Consider the following 27,904-nt stretch of genomic DNA (forward strand, 5'->3'; position numbering starts at 1 on the left):
ATTTTATGAAAAATTAAAAATTTAAAACTACATATATTTTATAAATATTTATTTTTAAAACTACAGCTACTTAATAAATTTTTTTTTTTAAAACTCTATTTTCCTCGATTACTCCAGAATGTAGACACTGTCGTGATCTTATCCACTTGGACTGAAACTCGGGCTTTGAGTCACTGAACTCGCCTCCATCGGAATTATTGTGCGGTCTCGACTATTCACCAACCATTGACTGCCACGTGCAGATCATATGAAGCAAATACCTATCCAACGGTTAGAATCTATCATAACCCTTTACATGGTTCATACACTATTTAAACCGCTGTCTCTACCGATAAGCCCTTAATCCTTAATATTAAAACCTTTGCGGTTACCATTCCTCTATAACTAATTTCATTTCCCTGTTCCTTTCACAATCTTTCCAAACGCCATGATCGGTGGTGGCAATGGCGGTAACGGCGGATCCAAGAAACGGCACCGTGTCGGAAGCAACAGCCGTTTATCATCCACCGCGGCGGTGATCGATTCCTCTCGTCTCGACGGAACCCTAACCGAAGGCTCTCACAAACCCTTACCAACATCATCCATCCGCCGATCAAATTCACGTCATTCTTTCCTCCCTATCGCATCCTCCGTCCCCAATGGATTCAATGACCCTAACACCGCTGACGTCATCCTCCGTCTCTACCTCGATCAGTCCTCACCTTTTGATTCAGACGATTCAGAAACGGTAGTGGCTGTTGATTCCACATCGGAATTCGAGATCTATCTCCATTCTTCTGTCCTACGCCGATCCAAGTACTTCTCCGCACTTTTATCTGATCGGTGGAAGAAGGACTCAGGGGAAGTTGATTATTACAGGTTTAATTTAGCCGTGACTGCAGGTTCGATCAACAATCATGTCACTGTTCTTCAACTTCTGTATACCAATGAAATATCGAGCACTATTGATACAGCATCTAAAGCGCTAGAGTTACTTCCAATTGCCTTGGAATTACTGTTTGAGGACTGTGTAACGGCCTGCGTCCGATACCTTGAAGCTGTACCGTGGACAGAGGAGGAAGAAATAATCGTGTTAAGTATAATCCCCCTTTTACGAGATGAGGAGTCAGTGGAACTTTTAGCTAGGGTTTCACCTCCAAAGTCGGATTTATCAGAGGAAATGCTTCACGGATTGATATTAACAGCGATTCATAATCATCCAAACATGGCGTTTGCAAAAGCGTTTGTTGCAAAACTCTTAAGGGACTTTTCATCCAGGGAATCCGCAAGAAGAGTTTTGGATAAGTCTTTTGAGACCAGTTTGAAGGTGGTAAAAGAGTCCTTGGAGGAGTATTCCAGTCCAGACTTTCGTGGTGATCATAACGAGACTGAAGCAATTCAGAGGTTGAATTTGCACACTGCAATGACAAATGGGAGGCATTTATTGTGGTTGATTGAGCGGATGATTGAGTTAAGAGTAGCTGATACTGCTGTGAAGGAATGGAGTGAACAGACTTCTTTTACTGCTGATCTGCAGAGGGCATTTAGGGATGATGCATGGAGGAATATTGTTCCTGGTCTTCCTGCTGTGGTTCTTAGGTGTACCTGCAAGCTTGCCAATGCTGTTGCTTCTGGTGTTATTTTGGCCTCTAGACAGGTAAGCTTTTAAATCCCCATTCTTTGCATATTGTTCTAGGATTCTATCCCTGAGAGTGTTTCCTATTCTCTTATGTTTCAGGTTAGGATGAAAATGGTGAAAGATTGGCTTCCTGTATTGATTGTATGCAAAGACAATGTCACACCAATGTTGACAAATCATAAATCATTATACCTGGAATTGGAAGAAACATTCTTGAAAATCATATCAACATTGCCTATGTCCGAAGCTCAAGAATTGTTGCAGCAATGTCTCAGTTTTTCAACTCGAAATGTTGAGGATTGCCCTCATTTAGTTTCAGCATTCACCACGTGGTTTCGCCGTGCAAATCGACAATTACCAGGTGATCAGCACCAACTTTCTTGAGTGTGTTTGATTGTGTGGAAGGTTTCATTAATTTTAGCTTATAAACTTTCTACTTGTATATATACGCATATGACTGCTTTTATTGCGAGTGTAATCGTCTTGAAAAGCTTTGTAAATCTTGGAGTAATTGGTATGGATAGTTGTGATTACATTGTAATTCTACATCTAAAGAACGTGTCCTCTATTAGGGTTAAGACTTATTTTATTGCATCTAATGATTAACCCGGATAAGGTTTGAGTTAGGATTTAAGATATTTCCGGATTTAGTGTCACTACATTAGGTACGGGTTAACCATATAATGGTATAGCTTTTGGCCTTCAGTTTTGAGATAAATCTCCAATAGATAAAAAAGTTCCTTGGGAGTATGAGCTTGAAGTTTTTATTTTAAATTTTAAAACAAAAAGATTCAAATCCATAAATCACTTCAATTAGTTTTTGAGAGCTTTAAATTTTATCACTTTATCTTATTTTACACATTTCAAATTCTTAAACACTTTACGACCACAAGTTTTGTCAAATATATCCTAAATCTTTCTATAAAGTTGGGAACATACTGGTAAACATAAAGTTAATATACATCTCTAGCAATTAATCTACGATGTGAAGTGCCTTTCTTGCATCTTCTTGATAAACCATTCGAAGTGATTTTCTTGCGTTTTCTTTATAGAGATGTATGACGATCTTTTGGGGGAGTAAGAGCTCCTTATTATTCGAATATAGTGGCTGCTAAAGTGAGACGTCAAAGGTATTAAGAATGAAGAGAAGCATCGGCGAGGAATCTAAAACTTTAGATATAACTATCTAATATAGTTTCACATTACAAATGATGCATTGAAATTTTTTCCCCTTCTATAATACATTTTTATTTCTTCTTATAATTTTGTTACAATGTCATTGATGAAAACAGAACACGATGCATAAAAAAAAACCTTATACTTACATATGGCAAAAAAACCTATATTTGAACCCGAGTTAGCCAGGGATGAGGATGAGGACAAGGTTGGGGACAAGGATTTCACGAATTAAGAAACGAGGATACGGGTACCCTCAGCCGAAGGCGAACCCAATAATATGTAATATATTAAAAAATTTAAGTTATATATATATATATATATATATATATATATATATATATATATATATATATATATATATATAATACGAAAATGCAAATAATTTACGAAAATGTGATGTGGCTTGGGAGTGGGTGGGTGTGGTGGGTTGGGGGTGTTAAGGTGGGGGTAGATAGAGGTGAGAATAAGTGTGTTTTATATTTTAGAAAAAATTTTGTATTAGAAAAATATGGAAAACAATGATTATTGGTCTTCCAAAAATTTTCAATTTCTTTGTAATTTTAGAAAACAGAAAATTAAAATTTTCCGTGAAAAATTTAAAAAAATAGACGAAATAAACGCGTTTTCAAAATTCTCATTTTTGTTGAAAATTTTAATCTGGAAAACGGTCAATTTTTCCGCAACTAAACATAACCTTATTATTTTTAATTTATTGCTAATAAATTTATTTCTAAAGTATATATATATATATATATATATATATATATATATATATATATATATATATATATATAATTTTGACACAATGGCACAATGCTGAGATGGCTTATAAATTAGCATAACAAAATAACAAATTAAAAGAGCAATAGCAAACCTCTGAATATTGTCCTGTAATTATAGAGTTAAAATGTCCTGTAATTGTAGAGTTAGATATGAAAATTACTAAAAAGAATTGTACCTTGTAATTGTAGAGTTAGATATGAAATTTACTAAAAATAATTGTTCCTCATGAGAAATGTGACTTAGGGTGTGTGCAACAATGAACTTTTGAGAGCTTTTAGTTTTTAAGGAAAAAAACATACCATCATTTAGGATGAGAGAGAGATTCATTTCTATAGGACGAGAACCTAAAAACAAGAAAGTCCTAACCTAATGGTCAAGAACAACTTCAACATCCTCCCTTCAACTGAATTGTATCGACATCCAAGACACTCACATACACGCACATACACGTAACAAGCCTCACCTCTTCGAGAACACATCAAGGCTTACTAGATTGATTGTGATGTCTGCAACCCATTCTTGTGTAGAACATTGAATCAACACCGATATTCCATCCTTGGCATGATCTTACTGTTTAACGTTGAGGATTTGAACAATTGAGAATCAAGATAGAAGAATAGAAGATAAATGTTGCGTTTCATGTTTCAAGATCGCATTGATGTGTCGCACGCATTTCGTCTTCAAGAATCAAGATTACGTATTGTGATGTGGCATATCGGACAATTAGTAAAGGACTAACTGAAATTTGAGATATATTAATATTAGATTAAGTTTGAAGAATACGTGACCTTTTATAACTGAAAGCCCTAAGCCCTAACTTATATATATATATATATATATATATATATATATATATATATATATATATATATATATATATATATATATATATATATATATATATATAGAGAGAGAGAGAGAGAGAGAGAGAGAGAGAGAGAGAGATAGGTTCCGTTGAGATTACAAATAAAATAAAGATCTTAAGGATTCAACCTCAGCCACATATTTCACATCTGCCGCACTAACCCTCCGGCGTAACAGCACGACAGACATGTTATAATCATAAATGTTTATATAGCGCCGCCCGTTCCCTTCTTCTCCGCCACTATCCCCACCACCACAACTGCCACCGCCACCGCCACCACCACTACCTCTGACACCATCCGACCCCACTACTATCATCTCCGTCACTTATATCACCGCCACCTATGTCGTCACCACCTCTTCTGCTACCAACTGTCATAATCATATATAATTACTCAATCTGTGAACAGAGAAATATGTATAATCATTTATGATTAGGCATACCCCACTGCTTCCGGTATGCTGAAGCGTTAAAATGGCAAATAAGATATATATTGCTGAGGTTGAATCTCAAGATCTCTAATTTTATTTTAATCTCAAGTGAACCATCCCCTATATATATATATATATATATATATATATATATATATATATATATATATATATATATATATATATATACATCGTCTCAAAATTCAAGGCCAAAAATTTCATTTTTAAATAAGTTATTACATAAAACCATCAGTATAAAAACATTCATAATAATATCTCGTGTCAAACCAAAGTGTCAGTAATCAAAACGTATTATCATAAAACCATATCAGAGTGTAATCCCAAAGATCTCATGTGCGGAAAACATAGTGTGATGCACTGCGATCAAGCCGGCTCCTTCCCTTTGAAAACGAGTACCTGAAACCAAAACTGTAAACCGTAAGCACAAAGCTTAGTGAGTTCCCCCATCATACCACATACCATACAATCACATAACATACATATACTGTCAGGCATATCTGGGTGCCCGACCTACCCCTTCGGTCCTCTCGACCTGATACTGTCTAGCATATCTGGGTGCTAGCCTCCCCTTCGGTCATCTCGACCGGATACTGCCTAGCATATCTGGGTGCTAGCCTCCCCTTCGGTCCTTTCGACCGGATACTGTCTAGCATATCTGGGTGCTGGCCTCCCCTTCGGTCCTCTCGACCGGATACTGGGGACTATTTCACCCCCTACCACTACCACATAAAACCCTAGCATATAAACATAAATCACATACTGCCTAGCATATATGGGTGCTGGCCTACCCCTTCGGTCCTGTCGACCGGTAACCGGGGACTATTTCACCCCCTACTACTACCACATAATATCATATCACATATATCATAATTTGGCTAGCATGACTGGGTACTAAACTACCCCTTCGGTCCTATCGACCGGTAACCGGGGACTATTTCACCCCCTACTTTCACTATCACATAAAATCATATCATACCAGCACATAAACATAACAGGTAGTAGCAAATATAGACAATTATCACGAAGACAATCATCTAACAACTCCTACTGGTGGGCCGGCATTGTGGCCGTAGACCCACCCCTACTGGAAGGTAACTCACCTCACACTGCTGAAGTCCCGTAGACATAGTCCCACACTGCTGAAGTCCCGCAGACCCAACCCCAGCTGCTGGATGACAGATTCCCGAACTGTCAACACCAAAATAACACCCAATTAATAATTGGGTTCCACTACATAACCATGAGTACGTACTTGGGGTCATTACTACATTACCCCATGCTTGGCTTTATTCAAGCCCAAGGCCCAATCCATAGGCCCAAAAGTCAACTATGAGTCAAAGCCCATCATATGGCCCAATTTTCCAAATTGGGCCCAAACCCTTACAAGGTCTTACCATAAGGCCCAACTATTTAGTCCAGTCCAACATTCAACATTCTAATGGCCCAATATCACATAATCATAAAGGCCCAAACCATGGCCCATCTATGGCCCAATTTTCCAAATTGGGCCCAACTCCTCATATGGGCCTTACCTCAAAGCCCATTAATTATTCTAGTCCATTTGCTTGATCTTGGATGGCTCATTAATAACCCAAATCATCAAGGCCCAATAGAAAGGCCCAACAATAAACCCAAGTGAAATTAGGGTTTCACATAAAATGATGATTAGGGTTAAGTTTCCTACTTAACCCATTAAGGACTTAATCCTCTAAGGACTTAATCCATTAAGTCCAATATTGCTTAGATTAATCTTTGCCAATGATTATTATTTAATATCTCAAGTTATTAAATAATTCCCGTGTGTGTGTCCCGATTAATTCTCAAAATTAGGGTTTTATTGGCATTAGGGTTTTCCAAATCCTAATTAGGGTTTCCAATCCAAATATTAGCCCATTTATCAATTTGTTGGGCTTTTATGTCAATTAGGGCTTTATTGGGCCTGATAGGCCCACTAGAATATCATTAAGTCCATTAGGGTTTTATTTGGGTCAGTTAGGGTCCATTAGGGCTTACAAGGCCCATTAGGGTTTCAAGCACCCTAAACGAATCGAACTCAACGAGGCAAGCACACCGCCACCCGATACGGCGGCCGGTGGCGGCAGCCACCACCTAACGGTGGTGGTTTGACTTTCCTTTCATTATTCCAATTTTTACAATTACAATGAACTCATGATATAAACACACACACACACACACACTTCACTAAATAAACACACACGCAACCACCCTTGTGGTGGTCGGTGGTGGTACACGGTGGCAGCCACCACCTCACGGTGGTGGTGGTGGCCTTTTCTCATTTTCCGGCCAACGAAACTACATACAACACACACACCTAAACACATGGCAGCACACGCACACAACCACCTTCCACGGTGGCTGGTGGCGACGAAAGTGGCGGCTGGTGGTGGCCATGGAAGTTCTTCGCGGTTGTCGGCCATCAAACACACACACGGTATGCACAATAACGCAAAAACGCACCCCCCTCGTCTTTTGCTCGTAAAAGAAACCCACACCCACCTGTGGTAGGTGACGATGGCGGTGAGCGGAACAGCCGTCGGCAGGACCTGCTAACGGCGACGATGGCAGAAGTAGAATAATTAGCGGCAGGTGGTGGCGACTTGCGGGAAGAAGCGAAGAAGGTGGTGGCGATAAGACAGTGACCATCGGTAGCAGAACGAAAGGAAGGAGGAATAAGAATGGCGGCAGCGAACGGCGACCATCCACGACTACAGCGTCGCCTCAATGGCGGCTTTTGACTTTGACGAACATGGCAGCGACCGGTTTCACGAGCGACGGCGGCAACAACATTCTTGTCGGCATTCCCGGGTTGCGGTGGTTGGCGAACTCACGGAGGTGGAGAAGTGGGAGTGGCGGCCGGTGGGAGTCATAAGGGGGAGGTGACGGCTGCATTCTTAGCTAGGCTTAGGGTTTAGTGGCAACCGGCACATGCTAAGGCTTTATACCCGTGCCCTTCAATTTTATTGCCATAATGACGCCTTTAGTCCCTCCCTTCCCAGTTTCTTTCCAAGTAAATCCAATAATTACCCTTTGAACCCTCACCATTAAAATCCCTTACAACTTAGGTACACAATTTACCAAACAGTCCCCCAATGTCTTAATTATAACATACTCAGCCCCTCCACCTCATTCCTTTTTAAAATAATTCCTGATAATTACCACGGAGCCCCTGTCTTCATAAATATTTATAAAAATGAGTACCGAGCTCACACTTTTATCCTCCCCCCCCCCCCCCCGACTTCTAAAATGTGGCAATTAACTCCTCGAACCCAACACCCTGCATATATATAATTATTTAATTTAGGCTACCATTCGTTCATTAATTTATTTATTTAACTAATAAATTAACGGGTGTTACAACTCTCCCCCACTTAAATTAGATTTCGTCCTCGAAATCACTCCTTACTATTTCTTATGTGCCAAACCACTTCTAGTAACATGATCACCGTCTTGGGCACACCCTAGCCTTCCCAGGGTAGCTGTGACCAATCTTCGCAAAGCTCTAATATCCCCATATGAACGAATTCCTCACAACAGGATCACATCTACTTCGTCTGAATCTAATACCTCGAGATGGTCTGATTCCCTGACAGACCACTCATACTGAATCATCATCGACGAATCCAGTCTGTTTATCCCTCAACTGTTTACTCAACTTCTGATAGTTCGAGGTTCCCACTATAAAACAGGATCACGGACCTAATTACCCCTGCAGATCACCTATACTTTGCAAAGGCTTAGTTAATCCCGCTGTCAGTGACTTGTCACTTCCCAATCAACCAGCTATTCCGTCCGTACTTGCAACCTAAAACACAAATACTAACACTGCCCAAACGCAGAAACTGCCCGAACACTGAACTGCCTGAAGCAGCATGTTGCCACATGGCTGATTTCCAAAATCTAACGAGACCTCCTGGGTCTCAATTCGCTCGCCAATCATCTGAAATATCGGGTTCCAGTCCGGTCGCTGAGCAAAAAGGGCTCCCACATAGTCGTCTCACACGACTTCTGAACGAAATCCTTCTCTGGAACTAGCTGCCACTAGTTATCATGCCACTGTGGCTCTAACGACCTCCCGATCCAACCAGTTGGGTCCATACGTCGAATCCTGACATCATAAAATCCACGACTAAAAGTGATTGCTACCTGAACAATGGTAGCCTTACCTCACATGTCCTTAAGCAGTCCATTGCTTCCCTGACCTCATAACCGTAGTGACTTTCCTACAGTCTTATCACTGGCTTAACCAGGTCTAATCCCTCTAGGGAAATCCATAAACCGATCTGTAGATTTCCATATCCTCACTGCTACACCCGAACTGGTGGGTACCAATGTTCCTTTCGCGTCCTAACAACGCGCTCATACTATCTACCAACCAAGTGAATGCTACGGCTACACCCGCAGTCTTACAACACTTCCCATACTAACTGACTGCTAGTGAATGCTACGTCTACCCCCGTAGTCTTACAACACTTTCCATACTATCTGAATGCTAGTGAATGCTACAGCTACCCCCGTAGTCTTACAATACTTTCCATACTATCTGACTGCTAGTGAATGCTACGGCTACCCCCGTAGTCTTACAACACTTTCCATACTATCCGACTGCTAGTGAATGCTACGGCTACCCCCGTAGTCTTACAATACTTTCCCAACTGGGTCGAACACGCACCCGACCTAACACTCAACCGAACTTGAGTCCTAACTGAAGCTCTAATCTGGTTCCCAAAACCTGCTGTCACGTGACCCCATTGTATCAGTACCGTACCCATGCCCATGATCAAAGCGTCACAGTAAACCACGAAATCATCTACACCCTCTGGCAGGGTGAGAATCGGTGCCTCGCACAACCGCTGTCTGAGAGTTTCGAAGGCTGCCTGCTGCTCAGGCCCCTAGCGAAAAGCCACCGACTTCTTAGTCAGTCGGGTCAAAGGAACCTCAATCTCTGAGAAGTCCCGTATAAATCTCCGGTAATAACATGCTAGACCCAGGAACTCCGAATCTCAGATGGAGACCTCTGAATCTCCCACTGCATCACGACCTCTATCTTGGCCGGATCGACCAAAATACCCTTCTGGTTGACAAGGTGCCCAAGAGATTGCACCTCGCGCAATCAGAATTCACATTTGGAGAACTTTATAAAAAGTCTCTCCCCCACTTAGATTCGACTGAATCTTCACGGCACGTGAGAATTGAAGGATCCCCAATCCTTCTTACTTCCTAATAGTCCACTACCAACAATCTGAGCTTACCAATGCAAACGATCAATCACCAGTCAAACCTTAAGATCACCCATTCTCTGAAATCCCGATGAGTACCCTTGAGATCTGGTCCAGTCTGACACCTCAATCCACCTCCCATGCTGTCAACTGATGGCCTTAATCTTTACTCTGGCTGACGAATCCTCGTTCCTACTTCCAATCTTGCAGCACCACTGAACTCTAACCGAACACAACCCATGCGAAAATACAATTATCTTGAACCCGCGATGACCAACCACTTATGCATCTAACACCTGCGACTGAATCTACCCTTTTCATGTCACCAGCTCTGTCCTACCAACGGTAGTGCCTTGAACTCCAAAGTTCATCCATAGACAATTACCGACCATACCTGAACAATGATAGAACCCCTGAACGTTGACTTCACTGGAGAATTATTACTCTACCTGACCGAGGATCTTCCAAACATTACTCCTGCACAGATCTCGACAAAGATCCAGAATGATAACGATACATGCGGAACCCGCTCCGCAAGATGCATCCCTCTGTGGGTTCATCAAGAACTTTTCGGCATGCTGGATGGCATATATGATCCTTGATAACCCAAACACTAGCAGAAAACCGACCCGAGATCTGACTTATCCAAACTCACTCAAAATTCCAAGGCGATACATATTCCCAACATCCATCTGGCAGCAGTAGAAGACGACATACCCGCAACATCTGGAGGAATACTAATCACCTTCTGCTGACATGACCAACCCCGCTACCCTGTAGCAGCCTAAACCCTTGGAGCGGCAAACTCCCTTGTGCACCTTCCTGTACGTGCTGCACTGACTTAGACCCTGCTGGCCTTTCACCCGATGATCAAAAGTCATGGGTCTCTTCTCGGGACCCTCTACTATACTCACCTAGCACGAACCTCTCTTCTCAAAGTGCTCCAAATCGATCTCGTATCTGTAACTTCTTGGAAATCATATCCTCGTCTGACGCCCTGTCACGCTGACCAGCTCACTTGCCAATGGCTAAGTTGCAACAACTGAAACATCGTCTGTCCCCAAACTGGGTCACAAACTTCTCCCTGAAGCTTCTCAGATTCTCCAAGACTCTCATCGATTCGAGTATGGATCCTGTGCTTTCAGTAGTATGGGCCCAATACTACCTTCCATGCCTATCCATACTTTCCGCAGCAATCCTCCCGGATCCTCCAAGTCACTTCCTCAACTGGTACACCCAAGTCTCACTGAGCCGCACTACTAACCCACTGAAACGTATCCTAGGCTTTCCTAGGTTCCTAAACTCACCCAGTCCTCAGCTGCTGAAAGATTCCCAGTAGTGTCAACTAGCTACCTTATGAATATAGCCACATACAACAGAGATCAGATAATCCTTCGAGTAAGAGACCCATCCCTAGAACGGTTGGACTCAGACAAGAGCTGCGCAATAGGGTCAAGTCTATCACTCTGAGATTATCCGGCCTGTGTTCCATGTGACTTAGCATATTCACTTAATAGTTAGCTCACATTACTAAGAGTCCCACAAAGCACAAAGCAAACAGCATTCATACAATGGAAAATCTAACCATCATCTTCCAATCAAATCATTCTATCCTCTAATCAGGAATCTGTTCATGCAATTCAAAGGCTCATACAATCAGGCATAACCTAAACAGGCTATCCTATCACTGACTGCTCAGTACTAGCATGCAAGTTTACAAGCACATACAATAGGCATATAAGGCATCCTTCATAGATCCTTAACCCTAATCTAGCATGCAGTTCTCATAATCATAATCATAACATAATATGTATGGGTATCTTGGGGAAAACTTACTTGAGCTCGGCTGATTGCACGCATCACACACCTTGTTCTTTTCAAAGTTCTCTTCTCTCTTCAAATTCTTTTCAAACTTCTTTTATAAAATGATTTTACTTTTGAAAATTTTCATACCAAGTCCTTAGTTTGAGTTCAGACACACCCGAGAGTGTGCCAGAATCCCTCAAACCAAGGTTCTGATACCAACTTGTAACGTCCCAAAATTCAAGGCCAAAAATTTCATTTTTAAATAAGTTATTACATAAAACCATCAGTATAAAAACATTAATAATAATATCTCGTGTCAAACCAAAGTGTCAGTAATCAAAACGTATTATCATAAAACCATATCAGAGTGTAATCCCAAAGATCTCATGTGCGGAAAACATAGTGTGATGCACTGTGATCAAGCCGGCTCCTTCCCTTTGAAAACGAGTACCTGAAACCAAAACTGTAAACATAAAGCACAAAGCTTAGTGAGTTCCCCCATCATACCACATACCATACAATCACATAACATACATATACTGTCAGGCATATCTGGGTGCCCGACCTACCCCTTCGGTCCTCTCGACCTGATACTGTCTAGCATATCTGGGTGCTAGCCTCCCCTTCGGTCATCTCGACCGGATACTGCCTAGCATATCTGGGTGCTAGCCTCCCCTTCGGTCCTTTCGACCGGATACTGTCTAGCATATCTGGGTGCTGGCCTCCCCTTCGGTCCTCTCGACCGGATACTGGGGACTATTTCACCCCCTACCACTACCACATAAAACCCTAGCATATAAACATAAATCACATACTGCCTAGCATATATGGGTGCTGGCCTACCCCTTCGGTCTTGTCGACCGGTAACCGGGGACTATTTCACCCCCTACTACTACCACATAATATCATATCACATATATCATAATTTGGCTAGCATGACTGGGTACTAAACTACCCCTTCGGTCCTATCGACCGGTAACCGGGGACTATTTCACCCCCTACTTTCACTATCACATAAAATCATATCATACCAGCACATAAACATAACAGGTAGTAGCAAATATAGACAATTATCACGAAGACAATCATCTAACAACTCCTACTGGTGGGCCGGCATTGTGGCCGTAGACCCACCCCTACTGGAAGGTAACTCACCTCACACTGCTGAAGTCCCGTAGACATAGTCCCACACTGCTGAAGTCCCGCAGACCCAACCCCAGCTGCTGGATGACAGATTCCCGAACTGTCAACACCAAAATAACACCCAATTAATAATTGGGTTCCACTACATAACCATGAGTACGTACTTGGGGTCATTACTACATTACCCCATGCTTGGCTTTATTCAAGCCCAAGGCCCAATCCATAGGCCCAAAAGTCAACTATGAGTCAAAGCCCATCATATGGCCCAATTTTCCAAATTGGGCCCAAACCCTTACAAGGTCTTACCATAAGGCCCAACTATTTAGTCCAGTCCAACATTCAACATTCTAATGGCCCAATATCACATAATCATAAAGGCCCAAACCATGGCCCATCTATGGCCCAATTTTCCCATCTGGGCCCAACTCCTCATATGGGCCTTACCTCAAAGCCCATTAATTATTCTAGTCCATTTGCTTGATCTTGGATGGCTCATTAATAACCCAAATCATCAAGGCCCAATAGAAAGGCCCAACAATAAACCCAAGTGAAATTAGGGTTTCACATAAAATGATGATTAGGGTTAAGTTTCCTACTTAACCCATTAAGGACTTAATCCTCTAAGGACTTAATCCATTAAGTCCAATATTGCTTAGATTAATCTTTGTCAATGCTTATTATTTAATATCTCAAGTTATTAAATAATTCCCGTGTGTGTGTCCCGATTAAGTCTCAAAATTAGGGTTTTATTGGCATTAGGGTTTTCCAAATCCTAATTAGGGTTTCCAATCCAAATATTAGCCCATATATCAATTTGTTGGGCTTTTATGTCAATTAGGGCTTTATTGGGCCTGATAGGCCCACTAGAATATCATTAAGTCCATTAGGGTTTTATTTGGGTCAGTTAGGGTCCATTAGGGCTTACAAGGCCCATTAGGGTTTCAAGCACCCTAAACGAATCGAACTCAACGAGGCAAGCACACCGCCACCCGATACGGCGGCCGGTGGCGGCAGGAGGCGACAGCCACCATCTAACGGTGGTGGTTTGACTTTCCTTTCATTATTCCAATTTTTACCATTACAATGAACTCATGATATAAACACACACACACTTTTCACTAAATAAACACACACCCGCAACCACCCTTGTGGTGGTCGGTGGTGGTACACGGTGGCAGCCACCACCTCACGGTGGTGGTGGTGGCCTTTTCTCAATTTTCCGGCCAACGAAACTACATACAACACACACACACCTAAACACATGGCAGCACACGCACACAACCACCTTCCACGGTGGCTGGTGGCGACGAAAGTGGCGGCTGATGGCGGCCATGGATGTTCTTCGCTGTTGTCGGCCATCAAACACACATACGGTATGCACAATAACGCAAAAACGCACCCCCCCTCGTCTTTTGCTCGTAAAAGAAACCCACACCCACCTGTGGTAGGTGACGATGGCGGTGAGCAGAACAGCCGTCGGCAGGACCTGATAAGGCGCCGATGGCAGAAGTCAAATAACTAGTGGCAGGTGGTGGCGACTTGCGGGAAGAAGCGAAGAAGGTGGTGGCGATAAGACAGCGACCATCGGTAGCAGAACGAAAGGAAGGAGGAATAAGAATGGCGGCAGCGAACAGCGACCATCCACGACTACAGCGTTGCCTCAACGGCGGCTTTTGACTTTAACGAACATGGCAGCGACCGGTTCACGAGCGACGGCGGCAACAACATTCTCGTCGGCATTCCCGGGTTGCGGTGGTTGGCGAACTCACGGAGGTGGAGAAGTGGGAGTGGCGGCCGGTGGGAGTCATAAGGGGGAGGTGACGGCTGCATTCTTAGCTAGACTTAGGGTTTAGTAGCAACCGGCACATGCTAAGGCTTTATACCCGTGCCCTTCAATTTTATTGCCATAATGACGCCTTTAGTCCCTCCCTTCCTAGTTTCTTTCCAAGTAAATCCAATAATTACCCTTTGAACCCTCACCATTAAAATCCCTTACAACTTAGGTACACAATTTACCAAACAGTCCCCCAATGTCTTAATTATAACATACTCAGCCCCTCCACCTCATTCCTTTTTAAAATAATTCCTGATTATTACCACGGAGCCCCTGTCTTCATAAATATTTATAAAAATGAGTAACGAACTCACACTTTTAACCCCCCCCCCCCCGACTTCTAAAATGTGGCAATTAACTCCTCGAACCCAACACCCTGCATATATATAATTATTTATTTTAGGCTACCATTCGTTCATTAATTTATTTATTTAACTAATAAATAAACGGGTGTTACAATATATATATATATATATATATATATATATATATATATATATATATATATATATATATATATATATATATATATATATATAGAGAGAGAGAGAGAGAGAGAGTTAGGTTCCGTTGAGATTAAAAATAAAATAGAGATCTTGAGATTCAACCTCAACCACATATTTCAAGTCTGCCACTCTAACCCTCCGGCATACCGGCACGTCAGGCCTATATAATCATAAATGATTATATAGCGTCGCCCATACCTTTCTCCTCTGCCACCATCACCACCACCACAACCGCCACCGCCGCCACCACTACCACCACCTCTGACACCAACCGACCCCACCACTGTCACATCCGTCACTTATACCACCGCCACCTCTGTCACCACCACCTTTTCTTACATAAACTGTCATAATCATATATCATAATCATATATGATTACTCAGTCTGTGAACACATATATATATATATATATATATATATATATATATATATATATATATATATATATATATATATATATATAATCATTTATGATTACGCATACACTGCTGTTGTCGGTACACTTGACGTTAGAGCGGCAAATGAGAAATGTATGGCTCAGGTTGAATCTCAAGATCTCTACTTTTTTTTAATCTCAAATGAACCGTCTCCTATATATATATATATATATATATATATATATATATATATATATATATATATATATATATATATATATATATATAGAGAGAGAGAGAGAGAGAGAGAGGGAGAGAGAATTGAGAAAATAAAAAAGGTTGAGAATGAGGGAATCATTCTCAGCCACTCATTTATTTTTGCTGCAAAAGTCTCCATCGTACCTGCGGAAATGGGAATAGAATACACGTGTGTTTTCCAACAAAACATGTTTACTTAAACTATGCTAATCATTACCTTAATATATACAAAAACATAGTTTTTTTTTCGTTTTTTTAAATTTTAAGGAACTATTTTTATCGAAAAATGATTTTAAATATATCAAAATACATAATTTTTTATTATCTACAAATAGACATCTATATTGATATAGTTTTAAGATAAATTAATTTTTTTTTATAGTTTCAGCTATCGTTATTCATAAGTGAATAGAAATGCATCAGATTTGTACTACAGTACATTCGTTATCCACTTATGAATAAAGAAATATTTTTAATTTTTTTACAGTTTAAGTATCATTTATACAACTTTATATGAATAACAAATTAACTGTAACAAAAATCTGATAAATGTTTTATTCATATATGAATATAAAATATGACGACAACTAATACACGTTTTATTCATATATAAATATAATATATATGACGAAAGATGATGTAAAAAATATATTTTAAGTAAGAAAACTTTATTACATGTTATATTCATATATGAACGATACTCAAACTATAAAAAAAAAAGTTAAGCATACATTTTATTCATAAGTGAATAACGAATGTACTGTAATAAAAATCTGATAAATTTTTATTCACTTCTGAATAACGAGAGTTGAAACTCTAAAAAAAATAAATTTTTTATTTTATCTTAAAACTATATCAATATGGATGTCTATTTATAGAGAATAAAAAATTATGAATTTTGATATATTTAAAATAATTTTTCGATAAAAATAGTTTTCTAAAAATAAAAAAAACAAAAAAAAAGTATGTTTTTGGGTATAGTAAGGTAATGATTATCATAGTTTAAGAAAACATGTTTAGTTGGAAAACACATGTGTATCCGTTATTCATTTCCGCCGGTATGCCTAAGTGTTTTGCGGCAAAATAAATATATAGCTGAGAATGAATCCCTCATTCTCAACCTTTTTTTTCTCAATTAAACCCTCTTCTTTCTCTCTCTCTCTCTCTCTCTCTCTCTATATATATATATATATATATATATATATATATATATATATATATATATATATATATATAGAAATGAGTTCTACGGAAAACAAATAACTAGCGCAACATATGCTAAAACCAATAATCAAATGACACGTGTCAATTTCTTTATTCACAAGTAATGTATTGTAAAAGTTATTTATGTGGTTATCCTAAAATGATGTGTTGTCATATTTTCATTGGTTCAAATATGTGTTGCCCTAATCATTCATTTTCCATATATATGATCAAGGTTATTACTTTATTAATCATTACTCCATCAAGATTCAACTCTATTGCTCGACAAACACAAAACATGCTTATTAGTTATTCCTATCAACAACCTTTGTTGACAAAATTCAAAACAAAGAGAATGACAAAAAACATACACACAAACAACTAGGAACCACATCGGATCATAGTTATTTACATGACGACGACATCAACCCTGTCAGCAACTAAATTAATACCTACAAAATCAACCAACCTCACGGAATGTGCTTCAAGAGTCCTCCACTTTCTTACAAAACCTTCTTATTTTGATGTGTTGTTTTGGAATAGATGGTAAACACCCAAATCAAAGAAGTCGTCTTCTGAAGTTTCTAGTAGTACCATGGTAAGTCCTTGCTAGTAATCCGACACCAATTCCGATTCCAAGGCAAACACTCAATCCAATTCCGACACCCACTCTCACACCGGCATTAAACCACGATAGTTCTCCGTCTTCACCTTCCACGTATTCCATTCCGGAGTAAAGACTATGGTACTCGTGTTCCTGCTTGTAGTTCGGGTAATCCGCAGCCTACAATGTCACCAAGCAAAACAGCATAAAGAAACCAACAAAATATAATGTCAAATGTAAGAAAATATCAAACACTACAATTGCATTTGTTACATGGAACAAGGTTGTTGAGGAATATTTTCAATGAGGACGAGGGTATTTACGTCTATTGCAACTTGCAAGCATGAAAGAAAGTGAGTCCCTGTCCCACATTTTCTAATGGGACAAAAAACTATGATTTTTGTCTCATTGACATAGGCTGTAGTCCTCGTCCAATTTATGTTAAACACAGTATAATCTTTCATGTCCTATTTAACAAACCGGGTGTAAATGATGACAAAAATAAACCACCCTGAATCAAAAAACACAACTTTGATTTGGACTAAAAACTATAAGCCAAAAAAGTTTGATTTTTTTTTTATTGTAACCTATATGAAATCCAATATATTTTAATGGAACAACGACTCATAGAACAAGAGGGCATCATTGTAGTGTGCGCAACATGGAAAAAAGTGCCAAAAGCCATGCAAATGCTGAGCTCTTCTCAGGATAAGGTTCTTATAATATAATATATTAAACTACAGTCTACAGATGGGATCAAGTGAATTTTTTTAATCCAGTTATGGGTAAAATTAAAAAAACAAAAAAAAAAAAAAAAAAGCTGAAAAGAAAACAAAGAGTCGCACAATGTGTACTTCCATCACAAGTCTGTTGTATTCAAAAAATTAGATTGTAATAGCATAGTTCTTGTACTCATATTTAATGCAATGATTATTTATATTATACAAAAAAGTTGACAAATAAATGCTTGTAGGTCAATTCATCCAACTCATCGGTTGAGATTACAAGTCCTATAAAACAAAATCTATAGTTCTTTTAAATATCATATATTGTTATCAATACCAAATAACAAAGCTATTACAGAATTAATACTAAAACCAAAAGACATACCTTCAAAGAAAGGCCAGAAGAACCCTCTCCTTGATTCACAATTGCTTCATTTTCAGGTATAGCTTGAAGCACCCCTTTCCTTGTTTGTTTCTTTCTATAAAAAACTTGTAAACTTTTCGTCAAAATTATCGGATTCCCACCAAAACTACCAGCCAAACAAACTTCAATCACAGGTGTCTCCAATTCCACCCCTTTCAGAAACCCATTTCCCGCCACCATATCCGTCTCACATTCCATTCTCCATTTAGAAACACAACCATCTGAAGCCAACTCCCCATGAATTCCATTCCCATGACACAAATCAAGAACCCCGGAAACCAGAAGAACATCCTTATCAAAAACCTCAAACTTCACACTTCCTGTTGTCCTAAAACTATCCGTACTAACAAATGTAACTTCCTCAGACTTTTTGTCTAATCGATCTCGCTTTAAAAGGGTTGAAACACAATCGGAGTAGATGCTAGTTCTTACACCATTGACTTCAAGTAAAGTGTCACGGTTAAGTGGGACATGGTTAAGTGTTAGATGTTCAGGGGTTGATTCATTGTTGATATCACATTTGCTGATTCGAATGTAGCAAACTCTTAAATCGAGCCAAGATAGAGAGTGTTTTGGGGTCGAGTGGTAAGAGTTGTGTCTCGGACTGTAATGTCCGTTTCCGATTCCGATTCCGATTCCGTTCTCGTAACGAGTCTCCATGGTGTTGTTGAAATGATGAACCTCCATGCTTAAGAGCCGGAATATACGATTGCTTGAGAGGAGTTGGGAAAGCCCATATCACAATCAGTAAGAGAGAACCTGCTTTATGTTAGAAAAAGAAATAAATGTCAAATGAAAGATGATGATTAAAACTAAACAACTGAGAAAATGGCGAAAACTATGACTATTCTTGAAAATTAAAAATTGTTGAATATGATATAGACAAGCTTTTCTAGGGCTATTTTGTATTTGTATGATGGGGATGAAGAGGGTATTCACGTCTTTTTGGGTTGTTTACGTCCATCGCAATAATAAGTTCTCTTAACGAAACTTCTCACCTACTTCATATCTGATTATTTTAACCCTAAAAAATCAGTCATAATCACTTTTACCCAAACAATGGGTTGCATTAATAAGCTTAAACGCGCATCCAAACACACCCGAGTTCTAACTTTTTAAAGTGGGCGTGTTTGCAATTTCAAGTTCAAGTCTTCTCATATGAGAATATAAAAAGGAACTAAAAATATTCCAAAAAGGATCTAAAAAGGAAAAGTTTTAAGTACAAAAAGAAAATAATGTCAAGAAAGCTATATGGAAGTTGAAGAAACCTTAATAAAAAAGTTCATTTTTACAGCAAAGATTTGTTACCCTTAGCTAAATCTAAAGGTTTGCATAAACAATCATGCTCACTCTTCCACTAAAAGAGTGTTCAGACGTCATTTTTTAAAATCATTTTTATATTTATCCCAATTATTTTGTCATGGTGACTCTACTATCAATCTACTTTTGCTAAATAGTGGCTTTATGCAGCAGCAGCATAGAAAAAAGGTTAATTTCTTGAACAGAAGATTCCTTTTATATGGTAAAGATCCACACCCACTAAGCACTTAAGCAGCACCCAAATCAAATCAAATCTAAGCTAAAAACAGATTAAAAAGTTGAAATTTTACTCAAAATCCCACAAAAAGTCAAACTTTTTACTGTGAAGATCCATACACAACAAGCACCAGCAATAAATTAAAAACTCAAAGCTAAAAACCAGAAGGAAAAATCTTCAATTTCTGCCTAAATCCCCACAAAAGAACATGTTTTTTACAATAAAGATCCATACCCACTAAGCAGAAGCAACAGATAAACAACCCTAAGCTTAAATAAACGAAAAATAGTTCAACCAACTTTCAAGATCCAGCATACTGAAGAAGTATACCCAAAAACAAGCCTAAATTCAGAAGAAAAAAAAATCAGATTTTTACAGTAAAGATCCATACCCAATAAGCTACAGCAACAGATAAACAACCCTAAGCTAAAAAGAAGAGATCAAAAAGTTTCATTTCTACTCAAAACATAAAAAAGGAACAAATTTTTAGAGTAAAGGCCCATACCCAATTATCAGCAGCAACGGATGACAAACCCTAATGCTAAAAGTTGATGTATTTTGTAACTTTAGTCTCGATTTCGAACGGTGTATGTTGACAATTGAACTTTTTTCTGGGGGGTTTTTAAAGCAAGAATTTAAAGGGCAAGAAGAATCCAAAACTAAAAATGGCAGGCACAAGTGTCGAGACTGATGTCAATACAGAAGCAAAGTAAATGACAAATGATCATAAACAGACAAAAACTCTGGAATGCTTCAGTATGTGTGTATGTGTGAATCAGCGTAAATCAACATGGGCTTGATTATAACTCCAATAAAACCCCGTTAATTTACTGAAAATGAAAGGATTAAAATTGGGGAAGAAAAAAAAAAAAAACTCACAAGAAATAGTTGATTATAAGAAGGCTAAATTGAAGTTTCCCTTCTTGTAAAGTCTCTTTCTGTGATATTGATTTTCTAAAAAAGAGAGAGAGAGTGAAAGAGAGATGTTTTATATGGTGATGATGTTGGTGGTGGTGAACGTGGTCCCTGTGGGGATTCTAATATCCCTGCCATCTTATCCAAGCCAGGACAATAGAGTACAATGACATATTGATATACATATTTAATGGATACATTTCACTTTATGTTACACGTGTTGCCTTCAAAAACATTAGCTATTATTTAAATATATTTAATTAATTTTTGAAAGATAAATCGGTTAACTATATAATTTGGTTCCAAAATAAAATATAAAACATAAATAATCATTATTTTCACACATGTCTTTATAAAAGCTAGTATTTTGTGGAGGGAGAGTGAAAGAGAGATGTTTTATATGGTGTCTTCGATATGTTTTGTAAATTGATTTTTAATGATTGTATTGATAAAAATTATGTATTATTGTACTTATTGGTAGATAAACATATAAGGTCGATATCATTGACAAAACTGTTGGTGGATGGGTTAAACACGAAAGTTTAGAAAGTCGATAGGATAAAAGTGACATTTTACAAAATTCAAAATCGAGGAAGACAAAATGACATTTGACAGAGTTTAGGATGGTAGTTGTAGGAAAATCATATTATATAAACTACGAAGGTTAAACGTGAAACATTAGAAAATGAAGGGAAGAAATTGACATTTGAGAAATGTAACATCCCAAAAATAATGACAAAATTTTCCTTTTTAAAACCATATCAAAATACATAAATCCTCAAAACATAGTTTCCAAAAGTCATAATCATAATCAGAGTATCACAAAATCATAGATCAAATAAATAAATATCGAGAATAATGTGCACAATCAACCCTTCGCCTTGCCTCTATCCTTAAATGTACCTGAAACCATAAAATCAAACTGCAAGCCAAAGCTTAGTGAGTCCTCCCAAAACGTCACCACACAAACATATAATAGCATGCATACTGGGTCTACAGCCATCAGACTGGATTATCCCTGAGTCTACAACATAAGTCTGGATCGCCCTCTCGGGCCACAACATATGTCTGGATTACTCTCGAGCCCACAACATAAGTCTAACTTGCCTTCCTGACCCTCAGCTTATGTCTGTATTGCTCCCACGTTTGTTGGCTTTCGCATAGAGCAATATTGCCTTAACCCAACCACACTACGTCGACATACGCAACAGATAAACATATAATCAGCTAACAGATAATCATGCAAATTTATTAGTCTAACAGAACACTACAGCATAACAACATCATATATATATATATATATATATATATATATATATATATATATATATATATATATATATATAAGGATACATCATACAATCTAATGGGCCGACATTGGTGTCTTCGACCCACGAGTACAGTGAGGAAAACTCACTTCACAGTCTGAACGATAGTTGAACTAATCACTACTCTACACACTGACTCCACGAATCACCTATACCATAAACATGAACCAAGCCTCAATCTACTACTCAAGTTACACCATTTAACCTAAAGTCAAACTTGGTCAAAGTCAATAGTCAAAAGTTAAATATCAACCTTTAGCTGGTCGCCACGTCGTGGCAGCGAAACGACAAAACAGACGGCTCTTGCCTAGTCGCCACGTCGTGACGACCTAAGGTCATGTCGTGGGCATTGGGTTCCTAACAACTTAATGGGTTAAGTCGTTTTCTTAGATTCTAAGGGCTCCAAAGCTTAGATCTGGTCCATTCTATGGTCTAAATGGATAAATTTTCAACCTTTATCCCTTAAGACTCCCCAAGAGATCAATATCTCAACTCCTAGGTCCAAAAAGTGCAAAAATATAACATGGCTTAATCATTAAGTACTTAATCTTGAAGGTCTCTTGTCTAACAACTCCAGAAGGGTTCCTAGCACCATTACTAACATAAAAATTTATGCTTTTCAGACATGCTTGTACAATGCATGTCTTAAAATCGTATTAGGTCAAAACAAGGGTTAATGACCAAAATTCCATGCATGACACCAAAACTCATTCCTACTTCAGATCCAAAGCACCAAATAATCCAAATGGCATGGAGATTCATAAAGTTTGCAAACTTTATGAGATCTCAACACTTAAACCCGTCAAGACGTGAAGAAAAAGGGGATAAAATCTAAAGATCTAGCAACTTAGCAAGGAAAAGGTTGAGTCTTGGACACTCACCAAGGTCCATAAGATATGCTAGAAGATGTAGATGATGCTTGCAAGGTAAATCACCATACCAAAGGCTTCCTTCTCCTTCAAAGATCACCAAAAACACCAAAATGAGTTCACAATTGCAATGGAGGCTAGGGTTAGGGTTTCTGATCTTGATAGGGTGATGGAGGTTGAATGATCACAAAACCCTAGCCATAATGCCTTTAAATAGGGCCCAAATCCCAAGAATTAGTATTTCCTCCAAAAACACTAGCCACATCGTGTCACCTATGGCTACGCCGTGGCGGGTCATTTAAACCCGCGATCAAAACAATACCGCCATGTCGTGGTGAGGCTCCACCACGCCGTGGCCACCCAAATAAAAGTAGAACATTTATAAATTAACTCATACATGGAACGGGTGTTACAAATCTCCCCCACTTGAATCAAACTTTATCCTCGAAGTCCTCAACTGCAAATAACTTTGGGTAGTGCTCCCGCATCTCTGCCTCGGGTTGCCAAGTCCACTCAGAACCCTTCTAATGATGCCACTGGACCTTAACCAAAAGTACCACCTTGTTGCGCAAGGCCTTCGTCTTCCTGTCTAGAATCGTTACCGGTCTCTCCACATAATTCAGGCGCTCATCAACCTGAATGACATCCGATGGGATCACTGATGAATCGTCGACTACATATTTCTGAAGCTGGGAAATGTGAAAGGTGCTATGAATCTGGCAAAGCTCCTTAGGAAGATCCAATCGATAGGCCACCTTGCCTACTCTAGCCACAACTCGGAATGGTCTGATAAATCGGGGTCCTAACTCTCCCCTCTTGTTAAAGAGTATAACACCCTTCCAAGGTGATACCTTCAACAAAACCATATCCCCGGCCTGAAACTCTAATTCGGATTATCGTTTATCGGCGTAGCTCTTCTGCCAACTCTAAGTTGTCTGCAACCTCTGCCTGATCTACTGGATGAGCTCTATCATCTAGAGAACTACCTCAGTCCTCCTCATGACCCTGTGACCGACCTCTCCCCAACACACTGATGTACGATACTTTCTTCCATAGAGAAGCTCGAAAGGCGGTGCACCAATACTAGAATGATAGTTGTTATTGTAGGAAAACTCAGCTAGGGGAAGGTAGAAATCCCAACTCCCACCAAAATCTATGACACAAGCCCTCAACATATTCTCGAGTGTCTGAATGGTACACTCACTCTAACCATCAATCTGAGGGTGATAAGCCATGCTGAAAAGCAGTCTATTACCCAGATCCTCATGAAACTTCTGCCAAAACCGAGAAGTAAACTGTATATCGCGATCACATATAATAGAGACTGGTACACCGTGGCGAGCGACAATCTCGCACACATACACGTCGGACAACTTCTCGGCCGAATGGCAAGAAAGTGGGCACTCTTGGTCAAAGGATCGACGATGACCCAAATCGCATCAAATCCCTTGTCCGTCCTCGACAACTTAGTGATGAAATCCATAGTAATGTGCTCCCATTTCCACATTGGCACCTCTAGTGGCCGAAGCTTTCCACGAGGCTTCTGGTGCTCAGCCTTGACCATCCGACAGGTCAAGTATCTCTCCACATACCATCTTATCTCCCTCTTCATGCATGGTCACCAATAACTCAGCCTCAAGTCCTGATACATCTTCGTGGCTCCACGGTGAATCGAGAACCTAGACTTATGATCATCCTCCAAAATATCTACCAGACTACTCCAGAAAATGGCACCCATAACCCACCACACCGGGTCAAAATCCCGCGGCTGTCGGTAGATAACCTGTCAATCTCAACTTTGATCCTCTCCTGCTTCCATTTTTCCTTCTTGACTCCCTCGGCCCAAGCCTCCCTGATCAAATCCAAAAGTGGGGAGTCGATGGACATCCTCAAACAGTGCTCTCGGGTAGGAGTACTAGTCATCTTACGGCTCAAAGCGTCAACCACCACATTAGCCTTCCCCAGATGATAGAGAATCTCACAATCACAATCCTTGACCACGTCAAGCCACCTGCGCTGCCTCATGTTTAGATTCGACTGACAACATCAAGATATCTCAAACTCTTGTGATCTGTATAGATGGTACATCGGTCCCCATAGAGATAATGTTGCCAAATCTTGAAGGCAAAAACCACAACCCCCAATTCCAAAGCATGCGTCGGATACCTGGCCTGACAAGGCTTCAACTGCCTTGACGTATAGGCTATGATTCTGCCCCGTTTCATGAGTACCGACCCCAAACTTGTGATGCATCACAAAATACCACAAAATCATCAACACCCTCAGGAAGAGTTAATATTGGGGCCTCACATAGCTTCCTCCTCAGAGTCTCAAATATAGCCTGCTGCTCAGGCCCCCAATGGAAATCCAAACACTTCTTCGTCAGATGGGTCAGAGGAACTACATTCTTGGAGAAATCCTAGACGAACCTCTGATAATAACCAGCCAATCACAGAAAACTCTTAATCTCAGATGGGGACTTCAGGACCTCCAACTGCATCACTGCCTCAATTTGGCCAGATCGACCGGAATCTCGTCCTGATTGACGAGGTGTCCCAGAAACTGGACCTCTCGTAACCAAAACTCACACTTTGAGAACATGGTATAAAGCCTCTCCTGTCTTAGTACTCTAAGTTGCTCTCTAAGGTGCTCCTCATGCTGCTCCTTGGTCTTGGAGTAGACCAAAATATCATCAATGAAAATAATAACTGACCGGTCGAGCATCGTCCTACATACCCGTTTTATCATATCCATGAACGTTGTAGGTGTGTTGATGATCCCAAAAGGCATCACCACAAAATCGTAATGGCCATAACAAGTCTGAAATGTTGTTTTCTCCACGTACTCCTCCCGGACTCTCATCTGATGGTAACCCAACCTCAGATCAATCTTGGAGAACCAAGATGCACCCTGCAATTGATCGAAGAGGTCATCAATCCTAGGGAGTGGGTAATGGTTCTTCACCGTTAATTTGTTTAACTCTCGATAATCTATGCACATACGATGCAACCCGTCCTTCTTATTTACAAAAAGAACCAGTGCTCCCTAGGGTGAATTTCTCAGTCAGATTAACTGCTTGCCTAACAGCTAATGAAGCTGAGAGGACAACTCATGTATCTCTGTAGTGCAAGGCGATACAACACCTTGGCAATCTGTGTCGCACCAGGGATCAGATCGTTCCTGAATTCCACCTGCCCCATAGGAGGCACACCGGGTAAATCCTCTAGAAATACATCTAGAAACTCCCTGACCACTGGCACATCTGAAATTGAAACTGTCCCCTCCTCCTGGGCGTCAACCACATAAGCGAGATAACCCAAACACCCATGATGAAGATACTGCCGAGCTCTGGTAGTGGAACAAAATGTCAAACTAACCTTCATACCCTCACCATAAATAGTAAGTTATCCCCCACTTGGGGTTTGAACTATCACCAATTGTCTCTCGCAGTCAATCATGGCGCCAAATATGCTCAACCAGTCCATCCCCACAATCACGCACACATTCCCCATAGGGATGGGAATCAAATCAATCGGATAAGACACCCCGAATATCTCCAAAGTACAATTCCAAAAAACACTCGAAGCTGTAACCCCGTGTTCGTTAGCGATGGAGACTCGCAACGGACACTCCAACTCCCCAATAGACATGACAAAAGCTCTAGTGAAGGACTGAGATACAAAAGATCGACTCACACCCCAGTAAAATAGCACAAGAGAAGGAAAATAATTCACTAAGAAGGTACCTATCAAAGATACAAGCATAAGCATACATGAAATAACTGAACATAAAATAAATGAATACATACCAGTAACAAAGTCAAGCGCTGCCATGGCCTCCTCTACTGTGAGCTGACAAGCACGACCCTTGGCCTTCGGGGCCTCATCTCTCCCCTGGCATCCATCGGTATTCCTCAAAGTAGCCGGTGCTCGAGCCTGCATTGGTCTTGCAGCGATCAAGCGACAGTTGGCCTTCATATGGCCAACCTGATCATAGTGGTAGCAAATCATGGTGCTTGGAAATAGGGCATGATTATGACAATCCCTAGCAATATGGCCCTCCCTGTCATATTTGTGGCACCCAATCACTGATCGACAAGTCCCATCATGCGTCTTCCCACACTTGCCACAAATGCGGCCCCTCTGACCTCCAGACCGTGAATCGGTGGGCTTGAACCACTTTTCTACCGTTTGATATTCTAACCTGGAGCCTGTCTCCTCTCTCTCTCTCGTCTGAATCT

The 27,904-nt window shown here is 40.0% G+C and overlaps 3 protein-coding genes across 7 annotated transcripts; 1 reads left to right on the plus strand and 2 right to left on the minus strand.

Annotated features, from left to right (window-relative positions):
* The first annotated feature begins 337 nt into the window (after positions 1 to 337).
* On the plus strand, positions 338 to 2,881 carry LOC145137252 (BTB/POZ domain-containing protein At1g63850-like). Its single transcript, XM_079071396.1, has 3 exons — positions 338 to 1,636; positions 1,718 to 1,979; positions 2,671 to 2,881. The coding sequence occupies exons 1-3, from the start codon at positions 428 to 430 to the stop codon at positions 2,697 to 2,699; spliced, it is 1,500 nt and encodes a 499-aa protein (XP_078927522.1). The 5' UTR covers positions 338 to 427; the 3' UTR covers positions 2,700 to 2,881.
* A 14,663-nt stretch (positions 2,882 to 17,544) lies between these two features.
* LOC145138310 (uncharacterized protein At1g01500-like) lies at positions 17,545 to 21,564 on the minus strand. 5 transcript variants are annotated; one of them, XM_079072413.1, is made up of 3 exons: positions 21,432 to 21,564; positions 18,977 to 19,777; positions 17,545 to 18,046 (listed from the first exon to the last, which is right to left on the minus strand). In XM_079072413.1, the coding sequence occupies exons 2-3, from the start codon at positions 19,700 to 19,702 to the stop codon at positions 17,822 to 17,824; spliced, it is 951 nt and encodes a 316-aa protein (XP_078928539.1). In that variant the 5' UTR covers positions 19,703 to 19,777; positions 21,432 to 21,564; the 3' UTR covers positions 17,545 to 17,821. The 5 variants fall into 5 exon arrangements, with proteins under 5 accessions (XP_078928539.1, XP_078928540.1, XP_078928538.1 ...); XM_079072414.1 differs by having other exon boundaries at positions 18,977 to 19,774; positions 21,432 to 21,561; XM_079072412.1 differs by lacking the exon at positions 21,432 to 21,564 and adding an exon at positions 21,058 to 21,421 and having other exon boundaries at positions 18,977 to 19,774.
* A 5,180-nt stretch (positions 21,565 to 26,744) lies between these two features.
* Positions 26,745 to 27,605, minus strand: LOC145139992 (uncharacterized). Its single transcript, XM_079073623.1, has 3 exons — positions 27,473 to 27,605; positions 27,099 to 27,409; positions 26,745 to 27,041 (listed from the first exon to the last, which is right to left on the minus strand). Exons 1-3 carry the CDS (start codon positions 27,603 to 27,605, stop codon positions 26,745 to 26,747), a joined length of 741 nt encoding a protein of 246 aa, XP_078929749.1.
* Positions 27,606 to 27,904: the final 299 nt, after the last annotated feature.

The sequence above is a fragment of the Lactuca virosa genome, chromosome 9 (genome assembly GCF_052849685.1).
Source record: "Lactuca virosa cultivar CGN04683 chromosome 9, Lactuca_virosa_CGN04683_v6, whole genome shotgun sequence".
Lineage (NCBI taxonomy): Eukaryota > Viridiplantae > Streptophyta > Magnoliopsida > Asterales > Asteraceae > Lactuca > Lactuca virosa.

What these genes read in the sequence shown, in the direction of transcription:
- LOC145137252 (XM_079071396.1), top strand. Translation starts at nt 428, where the DNA reads ATGATCGGTGGTGGCAATGGCGGTAACGGCGGATCCAAGAAACGGCAC. An exon ending in TTATTTTGGCCTCTAGACAG is followed by an intron (nt 1,637 to 1,717) that starts GTAAGCTTTTAA and finishes CTTATGTTTCAG; the next exon opens with GTTAGGATGAAAATGGTGAA. An exon ending in TGCAAATCGACAATTACCAG is followed by an intron (nt 1,980 to 2,670) that starts GTGATCAGCACC and finishes TTTTCTTTATAG; the next exon opens with AGATGTATGACGATCTTTTG.
- LOC145139992 (XM_079073623.1), bottom strand. Translation starts at nt 27,605, where the DNA reads ATGCAGGCTCGAGCACCGGCTACTTTGAGGAATACCGATGGATGCCAG. An exon ending in AGCGCTTGACTTTGTTACTG is followed by an intron (nt 27,410 to 27,472) that starts GTATGTATTCAT and finishes TATCTTTGATAG; the next exon opens with GTACCTTCTTAGTGAATTAT. An exon ending in TTGACTGCGAGAGACAATTG is followed by an intron (nt 27,042 to 27,098) that starts GTGATAGTTCAA and finishes GAGGGTATGAAG; the next exon opens with GTTAGTTTGACATTTTGTTC.
- LOC145138310 (XM_079072413.1), bottom strand. Translation starts at nt 19,702, where the DNA reads ATGGAGGTTCATCATTTCAACAACACCATGGAGACTCGTTACGAGAAC. An exon ending in CTTCTGGCCTTTCTTTGAAG is followed by an intron (nt 18,047 to 18,976) that starts GTATGTCTTTTG and finishes GTGACATTGTAG; the next exon opens with GCTGCGGATTACCCGAACTA.